At 48.2% G+C, this 21,639-nt stretch overlaps 1 protein-coding gene across 9 annotated transcripts in view; it reads left to right on the top strand.

Moving 5' to 3' along the window:
- HORMAD1 (HORMA domain containing 1) overlaps positions 1–21,639 on the top strand; it is a 920,105-nt gene that overhangs the window by 733,394 nt on the left and 165,072 nt on the right. For all 9 annotated transcript variants that reach the window (XM_078670957.1, XM_078670959.1, XM_078670964.1 and 6 more), the window contains one exon: positions 15,780–15,862. In XM_078670957.1, coding sequence (XP_078527083.1) covers positions 15,780–15,862 — 83 coding nt within the window. The remainder of the gene's footprint in view (positions 1–15,779; positions 15,863–21,639) is intronic.

Here is a 21,639-nt window from a genome sequence, read left to right as displayed (position 1 = left end):
ATCACGAATGGCGTCTGAACTCGGACGTGGCGCAAGGCCTCTTTCAGCGATGGGGAGAGCCTTGGTTAGATCTATTCGCCACCGAAGAGAACGCGCAATGTCATCAATTCTGCGCGTTGGAATTTCCAAGACGGCACTCGCTCGGAGACGCTTTTCGTCGCGAGTGGAGCTGCGGTCTGTTGTACGCCTTTCCGCCTATACCACTTCTGCCCAGAGTGCTGAAGAAGATCAGGCGCGACCGGGCCCAAGTCATCCTTGTGGCTCCGGACTGGGCACGAAGATACTGGTATCCCGAGCTACTCAGCATGTCAGTAGATCCCCCGATTCGTCTGCCCCTTCGGGAGGACCTTCTGTCGCAGCAGCAGGGGACGGTCCTGCACCCGAACCTGTCCAGTCTCCACCTACAAGCTTGGAGATTGAGCGGCGACAGTTGAGGCCATTTGACTTGCCTCCCGAAGTCTGTAATGTCATTCTGGCAGCCAGGCGTCCCTCCACAAAGTCGGTATACGCCTGCAGGTGGATCAGATTTGTGGCATGGGGCACAGCAAAGGCTGTGGATCCACTCTCTGCGCCCATTTCTGAGGTTCTCCTCTTCCTTCTTTCTCTTGCCCAGCAGGGCTCTGCTCTGGGCACTGTCAAGGGCTACCTTTCTGCCTTCTTAAGGCTACCTGATCAGCCTTCTTTGTTCAAGTCCCCTATTGTAAATCGTTTTCTTAAGGGCATCACGCACATGTTCCCTCCTACTCCCTTCGTGATGCCCCAGTGGGACTTGAACCTTGTTCTTACCTTCCTGATGTGCGCTCCCTTTGAGCCACTTCACAACTGTCCTCTTCGTCTTCTGACTCTAAAGACTGCTTTCCTGGTTGCCATCACCTCTGCCAGGAGAGTGAGTGAGCTCCAGGCCCTTTCTTGTACTCCACCTTTCCTTTCTGTCCATCCGGACAAGGTTGTGTTGCGTACCAAGCCATCCTTCCTGCCCAAGGTTGTCTCAGCCTTCCACATTGGGCAGTCCATCACCTTGCCGACCTTCTTTCCGCCTCCGCATCCCTCTAAAGAGGAAGAGCGGCTCCAGCGTCTGGACCCAAAACGTGCGCTCTCATTCTATTTGGATCGCACACGCCAGTTCCGGGTGGATGACCAACTCTTTGTTGGCTACGTGGGTGCTAAGAAGGGGAAGGCGGTACACAAGCGGACCATCTCCCGGTGGATCATCTTGTGTATCCAGGCATGATACTCCTTGGCGAAGAAGGAGCCCCCTGTTGGATTGAGGGCTCATTCCACCCGGGCCACGGCGACTACAATTGCCTTGGGCCGGGGAGTGCCCTTACAGGACATTTGCCAGGCAGCTACGTGGGCCTCGCTGCACACGTTCGCACGACACTACTGCCTGGACAGTCAAGTCCGGAGGGATGGCTTCTTTGGCCGTTCAGTCCTCCAGGACTTTCTGGTGTGATTATTGGTTCGCAGACCCACCACCGGGGTTGGTATTGCTGGGGTATCTATTCTAAGGTAAGGAATCTATCACTAACGTGTCTCTTTCAGATGCACAAGTTGGCCACGAGCACTTTCAGTTTACCGTGCTCCCCTTTGGCCTTACCAGCGCCCCACGGGTGTTCACGAAGGTGATGGCGGTGGTCGCTACTCATCTGCGCAGGTTAGGGGTGTCAGTCTTCCCCTACCTCGACGACTGGTTGTTGACGGCGGGCTCGCCCCAAACAGTCGTCAGCCACCTCCAGACTATGGCCGATCTCCTGCATTTACTGGGGTTCTCCATCAATGTGCCGAAGTCGCACCTGTGTCCCTCTCAGAAGCTCCTCTTCATCGGAGCGGTTCTAGACTCGGCGCAGTTTCGGGGTTACCCTCCCAAACAGCGGGTTCGGGATATTCAGGCTCTGATTCCCATCTTTCAGCCTTTATCCCGAGTCTCGGTCAGGTTGACGCTGCGGCTTCTGGGGCTGATGGCCTCCTGCATCCTTCTGGTGCGTCACGCCCGGTGGCGGATGCGGGCTCTGCAGTGGGACCTGAAGTTTCAGTGGGCCCAGCATCAGGGCAACTTGTCCGATCACGTCTTGATCTCGGAGGGCACTGCAAGACAGTTGCAGTGGTGGCTCACGGACCGCGATTGGGTCAGTGGCAGGTCCCTCTCCCTACCCCACCCGGAGCACGTAGTTGTGACGGACGCGTCCCTCCAGGGCTGGGGTGGCCACATGGGAGAGGCGGAGATCAGAGGACTCTGGTCTCCGGCGGAGGCCCGGCTCCACATCAACCTGTTGGAGTTACGGGCGATTCGTCTAGCGCTGAAGGCATTCCTCCCCTCTGTCTGGGGGAGTGTAGTGCAGGTGTTCACGGACAACACCACCGCCATGTGGTACTGCAACAAACAGGGCGGGGTGGGGTCGTGGACCCTATGCCAGGAGGCTCTGCGCCTCTGGCAGTGGCTGGAAAATCAGGGTGTGACCCTGGTGGTTCAACACCTGGCAGGTTCTCTGAATGCCAGGGCGGACGAACTCAGCCGTCGGTGCATGATGAATCACGAATGGCGTCTGAACTCGGACGTGGCGCAAGGCCTCTTTCAGCGATGGGGAGAGCCTTGGTTAGATCTATTCGCCACCGAAGAGAACGCGCAAAGTCATCAATTCTGCGCGTTGGAATTTCCAAGGCGGCACTCGCTCGGAGACGCTTTTCATCGCGAGTGGAGCTGCGGTCTGTTGTACGCCTTTCCGCCTATACCACTTCTGCCCAGAGTGCTGAAGAAGATCAGGCGCGACCGGGCCCAAGTCATCCTTGTGGCTCCGGACTGGGCATGAAGATACTGGTATCCCGAGCTACTCAGCATGTCAGTAGATCCCCCGATTCGTCTGCCCCTTCGGGAGGACCTTCTGTCGCAGCAGCAGGGGACGGTCCTGCACCCGAACCTGTCCAGTCTCCACCTACAAGCTTGGAGATTGAGCGGCGACAGTTGAGGCTATTTGACTTGCCTCCCGAAGTCTGTAATGTCATTCTGGCAGCCAGGCGTCCCTCCACAAAGTCGGTATAAGCCTGCAGGTGGAACAGATTTGTGGCATGGTGCACAGCAAAGGCTGTGGATCCACTCTCTGCCCCCCTTTCTGAGGTTCTCCTCTTCCTTCTTTCTCTTGCCCAGCAGGGCTCTGCTCTGGGCACTGTCAAGGGCTACCTTTCTGCCCTTTCTGCCTTCTTAAGGCTACCTGATCAGCCTTCTTTGTTCAAGTCCCCTATTGTAAATCGTTTTCTTAAGGGCATCACGCACATGTTCCCTCCTGTTCCCTTCGTGATGCCCCAGTGGGACTTGAACCTTGTTCTTGTTAAGAAATCCTTGATGAGGGGGATTCTAAAAAAAAAGAGGTTTGCGAAGAACATTTCCTTAGCAGTAAGAGCTGCCAAGTGAACTTTTATGGAAGAGAATTGCAGACCAGATTTTGCAAGATGTAATAAGTATATAAGAATGACATCATCTTGGCAAGTTGTATGGTCCACATTTTTGGAGGAACACCAGATGCAAAATCTCTTCCACTTCAAGGCATATTCTGACCGGGTGAACTGTTGCTTGGCCTCCTTCAGGATCTCCAGGCAGTCTTGTGGCAGGTTCAAATGTCCATACTGCACTGGCTCAGGAGCCATGCAGCCACACAAGGAGGAGCAAATGGGGTGTATCAACTGGCCTCCGAATTTCGTCAACATGTCTGGTCTGCATGGGAGCTTGAGATGTGGACGCTGTGACTGATGAGGCAGGTCCAGGAACCTCCATTGGCGTGGCCACTCTGGAGCTTAGAGGATCATCTTTGCTTTGGAGTAGAACAGCTTGATTAGAACCGTGGGGATCAGGTGACTTCGTGGAAAAGCGTAAAGAAATTTGCAGGACCAGTCTATCCATAGGGAATTCACTGGTGTCCCTGGTTGGTAGTACCTAGAGGAAAAAGTTGCAGTATTTTTTGTTTTGGGCGGTGTCGAACAAGTGGATGAAGGATGTGCCCCACAGTTCGAAGATGTGCTGAACGATGTTGTCGTGCAAGACCCTACACTTAAGAAGATATATTTTGAAGAAGTGCTCCAGGGTCCCAGCACGTGGGCAGGACTATTCAGTGATTATGACAATCATGGAAATTCCCCTACGGTACGAGAGAACAGGAGTAATCAGTAAGAAACCATTCCTTACTTTTTTTAACCCTTCATAGTTGAGTACCGAGTACCATGTAGTTGATCAGTCCTCTGGATGTGTGTAATCTGATGAACTTGGTGGTGGGAAAAGACACACAATTGATGGACGGAATGCAGAACAAATCATAACATTCACCCCAGTTAAGAGATCTGGGTTAAATCCATCATTCTTTTGCTCACCATGCCACCCCAGTGTAGACCTGGCCATATGCAAATCAGTCTTGACCCTGTGCCTCATGGGAACAATCCAGCCAAACTGCCAAGCCAGGTCCTCCCTGGACCGGAAACAAGCATCCTAGGACCGGTTTCGGGGTTTCATCCATCTTCAGCCAGGCGAGCTTGATTCCAGTGGCACAGTGAGCCCAGGACCCACGACTAGTCATACCTGGCGCACTTAGGGCGAGAAAGCAAAAGACACACAATTGATGAATGGAATGCAGAACAAATCACAACATTTACCCTCAGTCAGGACATCTGGGTTAAATCCATCATTCTTTTGCTCACCATGCCACACCAGCTTAGAGCTGGCCATATGCAAATCAGTCTTGGCCCTGTGCCTCATGGGAGCAGTCCAGCCCGAACTGCCAAGCCAGGTCCTCCCTGGACCGGTTTCCGGGTTTCACCCCTCTGCAGCCAGGATAGCTTTATTCCAGTGTTCCAGGATCGACGTCTAGACATACCTGGCTGATGAGGACTGAAAGCCCGAAACCGGTCCTAGGATGCTTGTTTCCAGTCCAGGGAGGACCTGGCCTGGCAGTTCGGGCTGGACTGTTCCCATTGGGCGCAGGGTCAAGACTGATTTGCATATGGCTGGGTCCAAACTGGAATGGCATGGTGTGCAAAGAAACAATGGATTTAGGTCCAGATCTCTGCACTGGGGTGAATGTATGACATTGTTCTGCATTCTGTCCATCAATTGTTCTTTTTGAACTTGGTTGTGGGGCCCTCTGACAGTGGTGGTGAATAAAGATTCCAGTAATAGGGATGAGTGAAAGAAAACACTGAGGTTCTGGCAGAAGAGGCAAAGCCAGTGAGTTAGGAGAGGAGTGGAATCAATTTAGTGATGACTTAGGGGCAGATGAGGAAGGAAAGAAGAAGGCCTCTGTTTTGGATGTGTTCCACATGACAGAATATAGAGTCATCCATTGGGGAGTAGCAATGAGACAATTTAGATTGGGAGAGAGAGAGTAGGAAATGAAAAAAGATGAGGGTGTCATCAGTATATCGAGGGCAAGAGTAATGAGACAAAGAGATGGTGTGTGAGAAGTTGGCCTGATGTATGATGTCTCCAATTCTGGGGACACCTTGTATCAGTCCAAACAATCCCTTATGGTGGTGGTTGTAAAGTCAACCTTATAGACAAGCTGTCCTAGTGGTAGCATGGACTAAGCAGTCTTAGGCTAAACTCAAGAGGGCATGTGAAGCCAGCTGTTTTACCATATGCAATCCTGTAATATCAAATGAAAGGACACCACACTAGTTATATATTATAAAAATATATGTATTTATTCTCAGAATAATCCCCTGTACTCTTTATGAGTATAGAAGCACAAGCGTTTAAACAAAAGCACAGTTTAACATATGAAAGTTGCACGTTTATGGATGAGGCCGGTGGCCACTCAAACCATATATCAAAAAAGTGGTATAAGTATCACTTTACGAACAGTGGTAAGGCCTGGGGCCTTGGGAATCGCTGGGACTACACTGGGCTAACAGCAGTTAGGACGGGAGTAGCCCGCGGGATTCGGGTGCAGCGCTAAAAGCACACGCATGCACCAATGCAAAGTCAATGGTGCGTAAAAGTTATCGAGTTACAGTTTTAGGAGTCTTCCGACTGGAATAGAATTACCACACTTTAAACTTAGACACTAGAGGTGTAAACCACTACAGGAGCACCGGCGTTCATGAGTTACCTCACCCACAGGAAGCGGGTGCATAGGTGCCAAAGCGTGTCGGGTGTCGTCGTGTAGATCTATGGAGCCTGGAGATGAAGATGCTGCAGGCGGCCAGGAGAGAAGAGTCCGGTGTGATCCAAGGGTGGATCGAATATGTAGAGTACCTGAAAGCAGAGGGGACAGAGTCTGGGTCACTAGCCAGTGACCAGGAAGGAACCAGGAAGGAACCAGGCGATGTCGGGCGCAATCAGGTGGTTGTCGAGAAGCTTGTCTCCGCTGCCACGTGGACTCTGGGGCACCGAGGATGGCCTGCAGTGAATCACGAGCTGACCCACGAAGGCTCTCTCTGTCGGCGGTGTCGGCTTCCGGATCGGAGTTAACAAGCCTTGGCAAGAGCAACCCACGCAGGATTCGAAGATCGCTTCTTTCTCGGACCAGCAAGGTCAGAGAGGTTGCTCCTTTTCGGGGGAGCGAGGGCCAGTCTGGAGCAACCAGACTAGCAGAGCAAATTCTTTGGTTCGTCGGTACTGGGGCCACTAGCCAACGGGCAAGTGACCGGACCAACGCGTCGAGCAGAAAAATGCAAAAGGGCCCCACGCAACACTCGGTGAGTGTGGAGGGGAGATCTTCGATGCAAAAGCTGCTCGGGGCTGGGGCTTCTCAAACCCCAATGCACAGCTTCGAGGGAGCCTCGGGAGCTGCACGGTCAGCACTTCGTAGTTTTTCCAAGATGCCCGGCTCCACGCTTCACGTCGCCTCCCCAGGTCTCAGATTCGCTGGGACTGTGGATCGGGCTGCTGGAAGTCAGGGAAGCTGGGTCTTGCCGATCTCTGTCACTCGAGTTCCTGCGGGAACTGCAACAAAGCAAACCGTTGGGCGCTGGATGGTGCCTGTTTGCACAGGGTGGTCACTCCTTGACCACAAGGGAGATTCTTCAGTCTTCCACGTCGAGTGGGATGTCGAAGGGTCCAGAGTTATGTATCAAAGTTTCAGTCAGGATAATCTGAGGTGCATTGGCACAGCTCCTACCTTTATTCCAAATCAAGGGGATGGATTACCTGCTAGGTCCCTCCTATGGGTGGGGCCCAGAAAGGGGGTGGTTACACCCCTCCACTTTGTCCAGTTTCGCGCCAGAGCTGGGGCTGGAGTGCCCCAGAACTGGTTTGACTGGATTTTGCATGGGACACCTTGTGTGCCCCAGGCAGTGTCTAGTTTCTTTCAACCCTCCCTGCTCCAATCCACTATCTCCTGTCTGGGGTGGTGTTGCACCTCCCTGTGACAGGAAACTCTTTGTCCAAGCCTCCCCTGCCAGGTTTCGGTCAGCAGTAGGAGGCCAGACTTGTGTCGGGGCAGCAGCATCCATTTTGTGATGCTGAGGCTCTGGTTAGGATTAATAGCGTTTTAAGTAAAGTAACATGTCTTCTCCTTCTAGAAGGGTGGAATGCTACCCCCGTCGCCAGAACTGGCAAGGGGGGGTAGTATTCCAAAGTGTATGACACCTTACACGACATGTTTTGATAAAGCCAAACCAAAGTTAGCAATAACTGCAAGGATTATAATGCACTTAAGAGTATATGGTATGGCAATACCATGGAACAGCAGTAAGGAAATGGTTCCGAACTCTGCAGACAGGCTCAGCTCATGCTAGAGCACCATCTCACATAAAACCAAGCACTCTGCCTCCAGGATTGTTAAGGCCTGCCATAGGAGTGACTTATAGGTATATATGTGTCCAGATATAGGTTTAGATAGAGGTATACTATATCCAAGCAAGGGCTGATTACACGACCTTGCCCCAGCTGAGTGATCAGCCAGTTGTGTCAGTTTGGATAGCCAGCCAGGGGTGGCAAAAAATATGCTGTAGCCCCTGGTAGGCCTTGGATGCACCTATGCCCTGGGTACCTATAGTACACTGTACAGGGGCTGATAAGGTGACCCAATCCAATTTAGTTATGCACCTAGGATACATGGAGTCCTTTTTAAAGAGAGAGCAGATAGCCTGGGACCCTGATTAGCAGGATCCCAGGCTAACTAAGTCGAAAACCAGCTAAACACAAGGCAAAAAATCTGGGGTAACCATAGTCAGGTATCCACCTTCCTACATGGTGTCACCAACGGAAATGGTGAGTGAGAAAAGAGAAGAGCTCAGGACTGATCGTTGATGGAAATCGGAGGTAGTAATGTGGATGATGATATCTTGGTGTATACCGTTGCTGAACAAGAGAAGTCAGTGAAATAGGAAGGGAACCAGTTGAGATCTTTACTTATGATTGCTGAGTTCTTGTGGGTTTCAAGTGAAATTTATTTATTTATTTATTTATTTTATATTCTTATAAAGCGCCAGACTAGACTCCCGAAGGGGTATCTCTGCGCTATTGCTGTACCACGAGATTGTGCTAGTTACGAGAGCATGACTAATATCGGGTGCAGAAACTGAAAAGTAATTTATTTATCGGGATACAAATAAGTCTTTAAATTCTTCCGGAAACACAGATGACTGGAAATTGATCTGAGTTCTGGAGGCAAGGAATTCCAGAGTGTTGGGCCGGCATAGGCTAATGCACGGCCACCTTGTCTGGTCTTTTTTACTCTTGGTATCTGCAGGAACTGCTGATGACTGGAGCGCAGAGATCGCCCCGGGATGTAGGGCTGAAAGATCTTAATCATGTACTTCGGGCCCTCCCCTATCATGCTCTTATGAATAGTGCATAGAGTCTTAAATTGGACTCGCTTCCTTACTGGAAGCCAGTGGAGTCTTTTCAGCAGGGGACTGGAAGGAGTCCTAGCTGGAACATTCAGGACAATCCTTGCTGCAGTGTTTTGGATTACTTGCAATTTACTGAGCTGCTCCTCGTTAGCTCCGAGGAGCAGCCCATTGCAGTAATCCACCCTGCTGATGACCAAAGCCTGCACGAGCGTCTTTCTATGATGGTCTGGTATATAGGGGAAGACTCGTCTCAACATCCCGATAGCCCGGAAGCAGGTACCAGCAACCTGATTGACATGTCCCCTGAAAGTAAGTTGCTGATCAAAGAGCACTCCCAGGTTCCTAACAGAACTCTTGGGAGTGGGGACAGGGCCAAGCTCCACGGGCCTCCAGTCAGATGACCAATATGTTGCCGCTTGTCCAAAACACATGACCTCCGTTTTCCCCACATTGCACTGCAGACAGTTAGTTGACATCCAGTCTGCAATGGCTCTCATGCCATCTGCAAAAGATCTTTTTATGGCAGATGTGAGAGTTTTAAAAGGGAAAAGGAGTTGGGTGTCGTCAGCATACGACACCGGGGTGAACCCGAAAGATCTGGCTAAGTTGGCTAGGGGTGCCACATACACATTGAAAAGTGTAGGGCTAAGGCATGAGCCTTGTGGCACTCCCTTATTGAGCTCCCTTAGCGTGGATTTGTGGGAGCCCAGCCTAACTTCTTGGACACGGCCAGTCAGAAAGCTCTTCAACCAAGTCAGAGCCTCTCCCTCCACACCCACCTCACCTAGGCGGTCAAGGAGCACCGTGTGAGACACCGTATCGAAAGCGGCGGAAAGGTCCAACAGCACCAGAATCAGGGAGCTGCCCTCATCCAGTGCCATTCTGATGTTATTGGTCACTGTTTGAAGGGCTGATTCTGTGCTGTGGTTAGGCCTGAAACCAGATTGTGAGTAGTCCAGGCCTTCCGTCGCTTCCAGATGTTGAGAGAGATAGGTGTTCACGTGTCTCTCTGTAACCTTACCCAGGTGAGGCAGGAGGGAGATAGGTCGTAGATTGGAGAGGTCTGTCCAAGGAGAAGATGCCTTTTTCCTGATCGGGTTCACCACCGCCCTTTTCCAATCTGCAGGGACCTGGCCTTTAGTTAGGGAGATGTTAATCACATCCAGCATGTGCGGGCCCAGAATGGGAATCATGGGGCCGACCATTTTAGTTGGAATAAGGTCATTAGGCGACCCAGATTTAATGTGGCTGCAGAGGGAAAGGAGCTCTGTGTTGGTAATCGGAGGAAAAGATGAAAGGGTGGGTTTATTACCAGATACCGATATTTGAGGATGGGGATGGCCTATATTGGAGATTTTTATAGCATCATTGGCTGCCACTATTTTTTCATAGATGTTCTGTATTTTATCCTCAAAATATCTCGAGACTTCATCACATAGGTCTTGTGAAAAGTCCTCAGAGCTGTCACAAGCAGTCGGCTTAATAAAATTCTGCAAAATGTTAAAAAGCTCCTTAGAGCAGTTGCCGGCCTGTGCAATCTGCTGTGTTAAATGTTGCTTCCTGGCTTGCTTGATTTTTTTGTAGTACTTGGATTGAGTATCTAAAAAAGCTACTCTACTGCTCTCGGTCTTCCCTTTCCTCCAAGCTTTCTCGGCTCGTCTGCAGTTTTGCTTAGCTACCCTCAATTCATGGGTATACCAGCTGTCTAGTTTAGACACTGGATATTGTTTGTGCTTTTTCAATGGGGCTACAATGTCAATAGCTTGCTTTATTGAGACATTAAGCTTAGTTAAGGCCATATCAGCGGTGTCGGTTGCTGAGATTTCTGGATTTATCCAGAATTCCTGGATTTTATTGGCCGTGACTTTATGCCACTCTCTTCGCCAAATAGGGGGAAGAGGAACACTCTTAACAGTATTTACAGGGGTAACCAAAAGGAATTCAAGCATGGAGTGATCTGTCCATGCTATTTCTTTTGCCGGGGAACAATTAACATTAGCACAATTGCAAAAGAGTAGATCTAACGTGTGTCCTCCTTTATGGGTGGGTCCGTGATTCTGTAATTCCAGACCTAAGTTGGCAAGGTCTGTAATCAGGGCAGTGGCATCAGAGTGAGTGGGTAGATCAACATGTGTATTGAAGTCTCCCAGAAGAAGAAAGTCTTCTTTAGATTTGATGTGAGGGGCCAGGATTTCTTGAAGAAGAAGAGCAAAATTCGTGTTAGTGCCTGAGGGTCGGTATACCAAAGCACCTTTCCAGGTAATATGATTGGTGAGAGTGAATTTAAAAATCATTATTTCTAACTGAGGGTGCATGTGCTGTTCACTTATAGTAACTTTTATACAGTCCTTATGTATAATAGCAAGGCCGCCTCCGGTTTTTATTTCTCGGTCTAGATGTTTAATTTTATACCCAGCAGGGATCCCCATGGCAATGGCAGGAACTGTATGTGGCTTTAGCCATGTTTCAGCCAGGAAGCAGATATCTGGTTGCATAGAATAGATTAGATCCCACACTTGATGTTGGTGCTTAGGTAATGACCGTACATTAAGAAAAAAACTCCTGAGACCCGTAGGAGGGGGTTTAGGAACTGAGGGGGGAATACTATTTCGAGATAGACGCCGGCATTGCAGACAGGAGAAACCTCCCTCTACCCGGTGCCATGGAATGTTCGTGCTACATGACCGTGATGGTCTAAGGGTCAGAAGCGTTTGGGCCGAGTAGCTAATTGTCTGTATACCCTTACCGGTCAGGCCTCGTTGGGTAGGGTCAGAGTCCATCGCCCCTCGCCCCGTCCTGTCGCGGACGGGCGCAGACTGGCTTTTCTTCGGCGCTTCTTAGGCGCGCTCGAAGGCGCCCCCTGCGCGCAACCGCTGCACGCTTATGGGAAGGGCGTGGCTAAATAGCCCGGAGTGAGGTAGCCACTAGAGCGCTAACCTCAACTCCGGGGAAACCGGAAGTGCAGTCTGCCTGGCTCTTGCCTGTCCGCCCTCCGCACAATGGCACTATTGCCGGGTCGGAACGAGGCGGGCAGGCGGGAAAATCGAGCCCAGGAGATTTAGAGGGAGAGGAGCTGTTTTACAATGAACACGTGAGTCTGTCAAGGTAAAAACACAATACTACAGATTAAAATGTAACAGACTCTAAAATCAGTCCGTTTCTTTGAGCGCTTCTCGCAGCCCCCTATAATTACCACTTCTCGTAAAAGTTAGGACGCTCTCTAGCACAGCAGCGGGTCTGGGAGACACTGCCACCGTCTCCCTACCGCGCTGGCTCGAGGGTCAGGACGGCCTAAATAGCCCGGAGTGAGGTAGCCACTAGAGCGCTAACCTCAACTCCGGGGAAACCGGAAGTGCAGTCTGCCTGGCTCTTGCCTGTCCGCCCTCCGCACAACGGCACTATTGCCGGGTCGGAACGAGGCGGGCAGGCGGGAAAATCGAGCCCAGGAGATTTAGAGGGAGAGGAGCTGTTTTACAATGAACACGTGAGTCTGTCCAGGTAAAAACACAATACTACAGATTAAAATGTAACAGACTCTAAAATCAGTCCGTTTCTTTGAGCGCTTCTCGCAGCCCCCTATAATTACCACTTCTCGTAAAAGTTAGGACGCTCTCTAGCACAGCAGCGGGTCTGGGAGACACTGCCACCGTCTCCCTACCGCGCTGGCTCGAGGGTCAGGACGGCCTAAATAGACCGGAGTGAGGTAGCCACTAGAGCGCTAACCTCAACTCCGGGGAAACCGGAAGTGCAGTCTGCCTGGCTCTTGCCTGTCCGCCCTCCGCACAACGGCACTATTGCCGGGTCGGAACGAGGCGGGCAGGCGGGAAAATCGAGCCCAGGAGATTTAGAGGGAGAGGAGCTGTTTTACAATGAACACGTGAGTCTGTCAAGGTAAAAACACAATACTACAGATTAAAATGTAACAGACTCTAAAATCAGTCCGTTTCTTTGAGCGCTTCTCGCAGCCCCCTATAATTACCACTTCTCGTAAAAGTTAGGACGCTCTCTAGCACAGCAGCGGGTCTGGGAGACACTGCCACCGTCTCCCTACCGCGCTGGCTCGAGGGTCAGGACGGCCTAAATAGCCCGGAGTGAGGTAGCCACTAGAGCGCTAACCTCAACTCCGGGGAAACCGGAAGTGCAGTCTGCCTGGCTCTTGCCTGTCCGCCCTCCGCACAACGGCACTATTGCCGGGTCGGAACGAGGCGGGCAGGCGGGAAAATCGAGCCCAGGAGATTTAGAGGGAGAGGAGCTGTTTTACAATGAACACGTGAGTCTGTCAAGGTAAAAACACAATACTACAGATTAAAATGTAACAGACTCTAAAATCAGTCCGTTTCTTTGAGCGCTTCTCGCAGCCCCCTATAATTACCACTTCTCGTAAAAGTTAGGACGCTCTCTAGCACAGCAGCGGGTCTGGGAGACACTGCCACAGTCTCCCTACCGCGCTGGCTCAAGGGTCAGGACGGCCTAAATAGCCCGGAGTGAGGTAGCCACTAGAGCGCTAACCTCAACTCCGGGGAAACCGGAAGTGCAGTCTGCCTGGCTCTTGCCTGTCCGCCCTCCGCACAACGGCACTATTGCCAGGTCGGAACGAGGCGGGCAGGCGGGAAAATCGAGCCCAGGAGATTTAGAGGGAGAGGAGCTGTTTGAGTGATCTATAGCAAGAATGCTATAGAAAGTGTAAGGGGTACAAAGATAGAAGAGGATGATTGGATGAGGTTATGTGATGAAGTTTGTGACATGAACATTTATTTATTTATTTATTTTGAACGTTTTATAGAGCGCGAACAAGATCCTTGCGGATATCAGAGCGCTTTACACACAAATGGGATAACAACAGATAAAAAGCTAAACAAGATATAGAACAAAGTCGAACAAAAACAAATTGATCAAATGTAAACAAGGAGGGGTGGCAACAGTATAAAGGAGGGCAACTGTACAGAAATAAAGGAATGAAAGCTAAACAAAATATATCAAGTAAATATGAGCAAACAAATTAGGCAAATGTAAAACAGGTGAGGTAGCAATGGTGTAAAGGTGGGCCAACGTTCAGCAAATATGTCCAGCATAGATGCGCAAAACAAATTAAGCAGATGAAACAAGGTGAAGGTTGCAGCGGTGTATGGGAGATCAACTCTGCAAAGTTTTTTGGAGGAGACATAATGAGAACGAAGGAATATTAGACTAAATTCATGTGAATTTAGCTAAGAGTAGGGATTTTACTTCTTTCTTGAAGGAAGCCGAGGATGGGATAAGTCTGATTTCTGGAGGAAGGGAATTCCATATCCTGGGGGCCATCCCAGAGAAGGAGCGTTTGTATGTCTTCATCTTGTGGAATCTTTGTGGTTTCAGAAGAAGGTTCTTTGCGCTTCTTGCATCTCTTGTGCCACCCGAGATTGTCAGTTTCTGAGCAAGATAACTGGGCGAGTTGTGGTATATGGCCTTGTGAGTCATGCACGCTATTTTCAGGTGTATTCTAGCTTCGTATGGTAGCCAGTTTAGGGATCTGAGGTCGGGAGAGATGTGTGACCGTTTTTTTGAGCCTGTGATAAGTCTGGCTGCAGCATTGATAGAGGCTTTTAGTGGTGCGGTAGTCGAAAGGGGGAGGCCACAGAGGGCAACGCTTCCATAGTCCACTTGAGGGATTACTAGGGCTTGGACTGCAGTTCTGAAGTCATTTGATGCTTGAAGCAGTGCGGTGAGTGGTTCCAAGACTAGATTGAACAAGGTAGGGGAAAGGGAGGATCCTTGAGGGACACCTAGAGTTACAGGAACTGGGGTAGACATATTGTTGTTAATCTTGAATTTCTGAGTCCGGTTATGTAGAAAAGAGGTGAACCATTTGACTACTGTCCCTGAGATACCCATTCTGAGATTTAGCAAGTCGAGTAAGTTCTCATGTTTGACAGTATCGAATGCTGATGAAAGGTCGAGAAGGATGAGAAGGCAGGTGCCATTCCGATCAAGAATTTGCAGTGCATCATCAATTATGTGTGTCATAGCTGATTCCGTGCTGTGACCTGCTCGGAATCCTGATTGGTGTGAATTGAGGAGTTGAAAGTGCTCGATGTGTTTTGTCAGTTGGAGATGTACACATTTTCTAGGAGTTTGGCCAAAGTAGGAATATTGGTGATAGGACGATTGTTAGACAACTCGGAGGGGTTTGCTGAAGGTTTCTTCAGTATGGGCGAAACCTGTCCTATTTTGAGTGGGTCCGGGATGCATCCTTGTTGCAGAGAGCTGTTAATGATTTTGGTCCAAAGCGGGAGAAGCAATGGGATAAAGTCATGTACCGCGTTAGCGGGTAGAGGGTCAGATAGGTGATTGGAGGGCTTCAGAGTACTTAGAATCTTGCCGATAGAGTCTTCAGTGTAGGTTTCGAAGGATGCCCAAGAAGCATTGTTTTTTAGAGCAAGGGGCATTTTGCTGTGAGGGTTAGAATAAAGTCTTAGATCAGAGAGGAGATCTTTCCTGATCGTGTCTGTCTTTAGATTAAAGAAAGAAGAGAATTCTTCACAGGACGGTAGTGTACTTGAGGTGTTTTGAGGTCTTTGAGGTCCTTCTCTGGATTGAGTTTTGATTAACTCAGATAACTTCTTAGGTCGGTTTCTGGCCTGGTCAAGTTGGCGACTGAAGAAGGAAGCTTTCGTGCGTTTGATTTTTCTAAAGTAAGCGTTTCTTTTTCTCTTTAGTGTTTTGAGGTGCAGAGCTGAGGGGACTGATCGCCAGTTGCGTTCCGCAAGTCTCATGGCTCGTCTATCTTCGTTAAGCAGTCCGTCATACCATGGTTTTGAATTCTTACATGTAGCTCTCTTTAACTGAAGGGGGGCAACTTCATTGATAATACTGTTGATAAAACTGAGCAGCTGCGTATGGGTATGTAACTGTGTCCTACTCTGTTTCTGTTATAAATGTCAAACCACTACCTTTCAAAATAATGAATTGATTTTAGTGTTGTTGAATTTTGCCAATTTTAATATTGTATCGACATTTCGCAGAACCGAGTTTAGCTTGTGAGGAGGATGTAACAATGAAGTCCGAAGAGAGCCACAAGTCTTCAGATTCCGAATGTCATTTTCAGGTACAACTTCTTTTGTTTCAAAATGCTTTTTTCAAAATAAGTGACTTTGCCATGGCTCCCGTCTCCTGCTAACCAACCAAATAGTTATTAGATTGGAAATTACTTCTTAAATCAGTTCATGAGAAGACCTCTGCCAACCCTTCTGACTGACAGGCAGCCCCAAAACATATTACTGACCCCTATGTTTGAGTGTATCTTTTACTTGAGCTGTTTTGCAGACTGCTGGTAAATATATTATTTTATACAAGATAAATCCCTTTTATTGTCCTTTGATCTCAGCCAAATGCCTTTCCACATCCTGTTTCCCAAATCACCATGCCAGTTTTCTTCAATCAATAGCATTCTCATACAAGAAGTATTATTTAAAGAGGAGCACGAGCAAGTTCGTAAAAGAGGAGTACGGTTTGTCTGGAGATGCCATACACAAGACTAAGACAAGGAGGGAGCCCATCAAAGAGGCAAACAGAGAGACTTATTCTTTATCATCTAAGTCGTTGTCGATGATAAGGCCCTTATCATCTAAGAGAAATTCTGAATCCTTGGTGTTCCTAAAGACAATTTTCAGATCATCGAAGAGGATTAGGACTATTCTTTTTTTTCACCAAAGACAGTGGACTCCTCTGTTTCGGAGCTTTACCCATCCCATGAACAGATGACAATATACAGTTTCCACAGGAGTCAGCAGGATGGCCACCTTGGAAGCAGTGTAAGCTCCAGTTGATGTATGTTCTTCATATGTGTGTCCTACCTAAACTTTGATTCTCTCATAGGGGATTTCCATTTATAGTCATGAGCACTGAATAGTCCCGCCCATTTGCAGAGACCCCAGAGCACTTCAGTATATCTTCTCAAGTTTAGACTTTTGCCTTTCTTGAGGAAGGCCTGCAAAGACACTTAAGATAGAAACAGATTATGCAGACTTATTTTACTACACAGAAAATACAAAATGGATGGATGTTTCCAGCACCTCAGTCAATGATAGATTGCGGAATTGATATACTGGTCAACAACATATCATTTATTGTTTTCCCAAATTACTTTAAGTAGTGATGAGGCCCTGAGGCCTTCAAATCAATAGAAGGACAATGCAGGAGCCGGTACTTGGAAAGAAGCACATTTTTATATCTTCCTTGCCACCCTTAACACTCCCAAAAGGCTTCCGAGGTTCTGAAAAAAGTAATAGATTTTAAAAGTGCAGGGCAACTACATGTGAAATATAAACAACTGGGAGGTTTTTTAGAGTATTCCAGAATTACAAGGCGCACAGCCAGAGTATCCGTAAAGTTGGAGGTAGCAATGAAGGTTATTCAAAGGTTAGTACAGGCAATAGGGCGAACGGTAAATCCTCAACACCGCTCAAAGATGGACCAAAGCATTGGTACATACAAGAACAAAAGAAAACCACAATGCCCCTGCACTAGTACAGAAAAATTATTATAGGGTGAATGGTAGCTACAAAGTCACTCTGCTAAGTATGAAGAATGGATCGAACAACACCCCATTCATACAAATAGTTCCATAGTAGGTGATTCTCTCAAGACAAAATAGAGAAAGAAGTTTAGGATGTAATCCGTTGCTGGTACGAAAAAGTTCCGTTTATTGTTCCTTAAGGTAGGCCTTTCTCTATTTTGTCTTGAGAGAATCACCTACTGTGGAACTATTTGTATGAATGGGGTGTTGTTCGATCCATTCTTCATACTTAGCAGAGTGACTTTGTAGCTACCATTCACCCTATAATAATTTTTCTGTACTAGTGCAGGGGCATTGTGGTTTTCAACTACATGTGAGTTGGAACCCTACTAGGAGTAGTGTTTTCCAGTAAAGAGCACAGCTTTTCCTTGGAGGTTGGATGTGGTATTGTCCAATATAATGGGGTGAACTGTTGAAAGATCTGAAACACTTAAATGTATGTACTTCTCTAATAGTGCTAATGAGTGTTTGCTCTAAATACTTACTGCATGCTTCCACAAGAGCAGTACTGTAGTTTACCATATTATGGTGCCATTGAAAATGCAACTGTCTCTTCTCACACAAAATCATTTCAGATTTCCACATGAGCTAGGCAGTTTTATTAATGCAATTCTCTGCAAATGAGAGATCTCCACAGCAGAGAGACCTCTTCAGATTGTGGGCACAAACAAGAACCTTCACTTATTATTCAGAACATAAAGGTTCTCTTCCAGGGGATCCACACTAATAGTCATAAGCACTGAATATTCCAGCCCATGTGCGGGGACCCCGTAAATAATAAAAATTATATATGAAAAACATAAATATATATATATATATATATATATATATATATATATATATATATATATATATATATATATATATACATTGTTCTTATACCAATGCAGCACCCATATAGGAGGCTAAATAATGCTATAATAAGATAAATACTTGTGCAAACACATAATGAGTATATGAACCACAGTAGGGCAAGTATTTCTCAAACTCCTTTTAATGAGTACAACTCATGAAAACTTGAAAAAGAGCAGGCATTGTTAGCCTACAGGCTGTATTGTAAGCCAATAGCATAGAACATGAAAGCAATTGTACAAAAACTGGCAAGTGCCTTTAAGGCAGTCATGACCCCTAGCTTCCAATCATGCCTCAGGGGTAACAGTTAGGTCAGTTGTTCTTTCCGGCTACTTCTGTCAGGACCCTGGATTCCACAGCTCTGTCCTTTTTGACTTTTTTGTCAAAATTATCTACACTTTTTGAAATTTTCTACATTTCACTGGACGTCTTTTTTTCTTTGGAGTGAAATGTGACAATTTTTTTGTCAGAAAGTGTTTTTATTTCTGTCAGAGTGCCTTCACTTTTTGACCCTTGCCCCTCCTGTGGCAAGAAGAAGGCCAAGACTGACACACATTCTGTGTGTATCCTCTGACTCTCACTCTCCAGAGAACTGTTCACATTGTAAAAAATTGTCCAGAGGAACTCTCAAGGATAGAGGGAGAATTTGGTTATATGGACTCTCTGAAAGAGGTATGTCTCCTATGAGTCAGAAGAAAAAGAGACCACGTTTGATGTCGAGGAGCAAGATACCGATCTCTTCACCATCGGGATCGGCGTCCAATCGTCCACCGGCAAATCATCGTCGAAGTCTTCAGCGGTGCACTCGCATTGTTCAACTTCAAGATCGAAGACGGCGGCTTCAACGTTGAGTCAGTTAAAAGATCCTCCGTTGGCATCAACCAGGCGACGACCAACGTCGAGAAACAGGTCTCCGTCGACGTTGGCCAAACGTTCGACGTCGAGACAGGACACTCCGTCTCCGCACATTCTTGAGAGGTCGTCATCGAGGCACAAGTCTCCGTCAAGATCTGTACATAGATCATCAACGTCGAGCCATAAAATTGCGCCGAAGGAGAGGACTCTGTCAGCTTCATCCCACAGAAGATCGACGTCGAGACACCAGTCTTTGACGCACAGGATTTCAACGTCGAGGCAGAGGTCTCTGTCGATGTCAGCGCAGAGACACTCGTCGTTGAGACAGAAGACTCCGACGACAACAAGACGGTCGACGTCGAGGCAGAGGTCTCCGTCAAGGTCATCCCGAAGATGGTCGAGCCAGAGGAGTCCGTCGACAATACCACAAAGACGTTCACCATCAAGACAAAGGACTTCATCGGCGTTCAGGCTCGGACTTTCGACGTCGAGGCACAGATCTGTTACAGGCTCACACTCAGTGGGTTGTTCTCCGTCGCCATCACCGACGTCGAGAGCAGAATCTCACCGCATGTTGTCAAGCCGATCTTCTTTCTCTTCCTCAAGATCACCTGTGGTCATTTCAACGTCCAGAAACACTCGAAATGTGGTATTAATCCTAGGCTATTGGTGCCTCTGGGTGGAGATAAAACACCTAGATTATATTAAGACAATTATATGGGACGGGGCTGAAAGGTGTAGAGAACCACTAAACTCTACAAATTTTGAGCCTCAACTCAGTATACAAATTACTTCACTTCCCAGCACACGTCAAATTTTCATAAAGGTTTCCCTATTATGGTCAGGAACAGTTCAGTGTATTATAATCATTCAGGTAAATAATCAACAATTCCATTCGGTTGTTCGTTGCTTTATTTCCTCGTTGTTGCCTTTCTAGTAGTCAAAGCAGCCACAGCCAACACGTGTTTCGTCGCTATTGGGGGGTCTGTTCCCATGACTTCCTCAAGGCTAATGCTTCAAATCGTTAATCTTTGAAATGTAGTGATAACTACTAGAAAGACAACAACGAGGAAATAAAGCGACGAACAACCGAATGGAATTGTCATTTCAACGTCGCATAGCCAGGCTTCTTCACCTGTACGAACCCATCCAGCTGAGGATCCTGGAAGAATAGAGAAGCAAAAATCTCCATCTGCACACAGCTTGCACTCGCAGGAAGCTCCTGCTCGGGAAGAGAGGAGAAAATCTCTGTCAGTACAACTCTCTCCCAGATGGTTGTTATCTCTACATAACTGGTGTTAAGCTGACGCTCCACAAACGGGAGGTGCTTAGGACTATTCCAGTCCTTTACACAGGCCTCCTCTTGCCCATCTTGTGCAAGCAGTGGATCTCTCTCCTACTACTCCATTGAGGGGTAGAGATCGCATACATACTCCCGCTTGCTCTTCAAGAAGAATATCCAGGTCTCGAGAGCAAATGAGAAGACACAGGTCTCCAACAAGTTCACCCTCTTCCACACATTCTTCGATGAGGGACTACTCCCCGACTGTTAGACAGCCCACGGTCAGGAATCTCTCCGGTGGACGACGTTGTTACTTTTCACGATGTCCTCTCCAGAGGAGCAAACAAGTTAAACATCTCTATGCCTACTCAGCAAAGCTTGTCCTCAATCATATTCAAGACTTTGAATCAGAGATCGGCAGCCAAGCCATTGCTACCTCTGGTCCAGGGTCTGCTCCAGCCCTGTAATGGACATATATCTAACGCCAGCGACTCTCAACCCAGCACCAGCGAGAATCGTGAAAAAATACAGGCCGCCTGAAGATCTGATCCTCCACCAGATTCCGTTATTATAGCTGCGGCCAAAAAGACACACGCAGTAGCCTCCTCATCTACAGTTCCACCGGATAAGGAGAGCAGAGCACAGGATGCATGGGGGAGAAAGGTCTGTGGCACGTCAGCCTCCATGATGAAAGTCTCCAGCGCTTCAGCCCTGTTGGGGCGTTATGACAGATCTCTGTGGGACTCTCTGCAGAGGTTCACAGAGAAGCTACCAAGGGAAGACCGCATAGATTTTGAGGAAATTGTGCAAGAAGGCAGTTTGGTGGCAAACCAAGAGATCAGCGCCGCAGCTGATGGCGCAACGCTGTCTGCGCATGCCTATGCTCATGGAATCAGCTCCAGAAGATCATCATGGCTCCGTCTTACTGCACTTAAACCGGAAGCGCAGTCCCGGATTCTCAATCTTCCTTTCACAGGCTCATCCTTGTTTCGCACTCACACTGATGAAGAAATGTCAAGGGTGAAGTAAGAACTTGATACCCTGAAGCCGGTTGGGCTTCAGAAGAAGAAAGATTTCCGGCGCCGTTACAGGCCCTATGATTGGCGAACCTTCCGTCAGAGGGTTCACACCCTTCATTGGCAGAGGCAACAGCAGCAGCAGGGTCAATCGAAGGCCCAGTTCCAGGGTCGTTTGTTCCCCCAGAGGAAGAGGAACCCCTTGTCAGTCATGTACATCAGCAAACACACCAACTAAACAATGAGTGTCTGCTTCCTCCATCACTGTTTTCCACTCCAGTAGGGGGAAGTATTGCCAATCA

Source organism: Lissotriton helveticus, chromosome 12 (genome assembly GCF_964261635.1).
Source record: "Lissotriton helveticus chromosome 12, aLisHel1.1, whole genome shotgun sequence".
NCBI lineage: Eukaryota > Metazoa > Chordata > Amphibia > Caudata > Salamandridae > Lissotriton > Lissotriton helveticus.
This window is presented reverse-complemented; position numbering and strand designations above follow the sequence as displayed.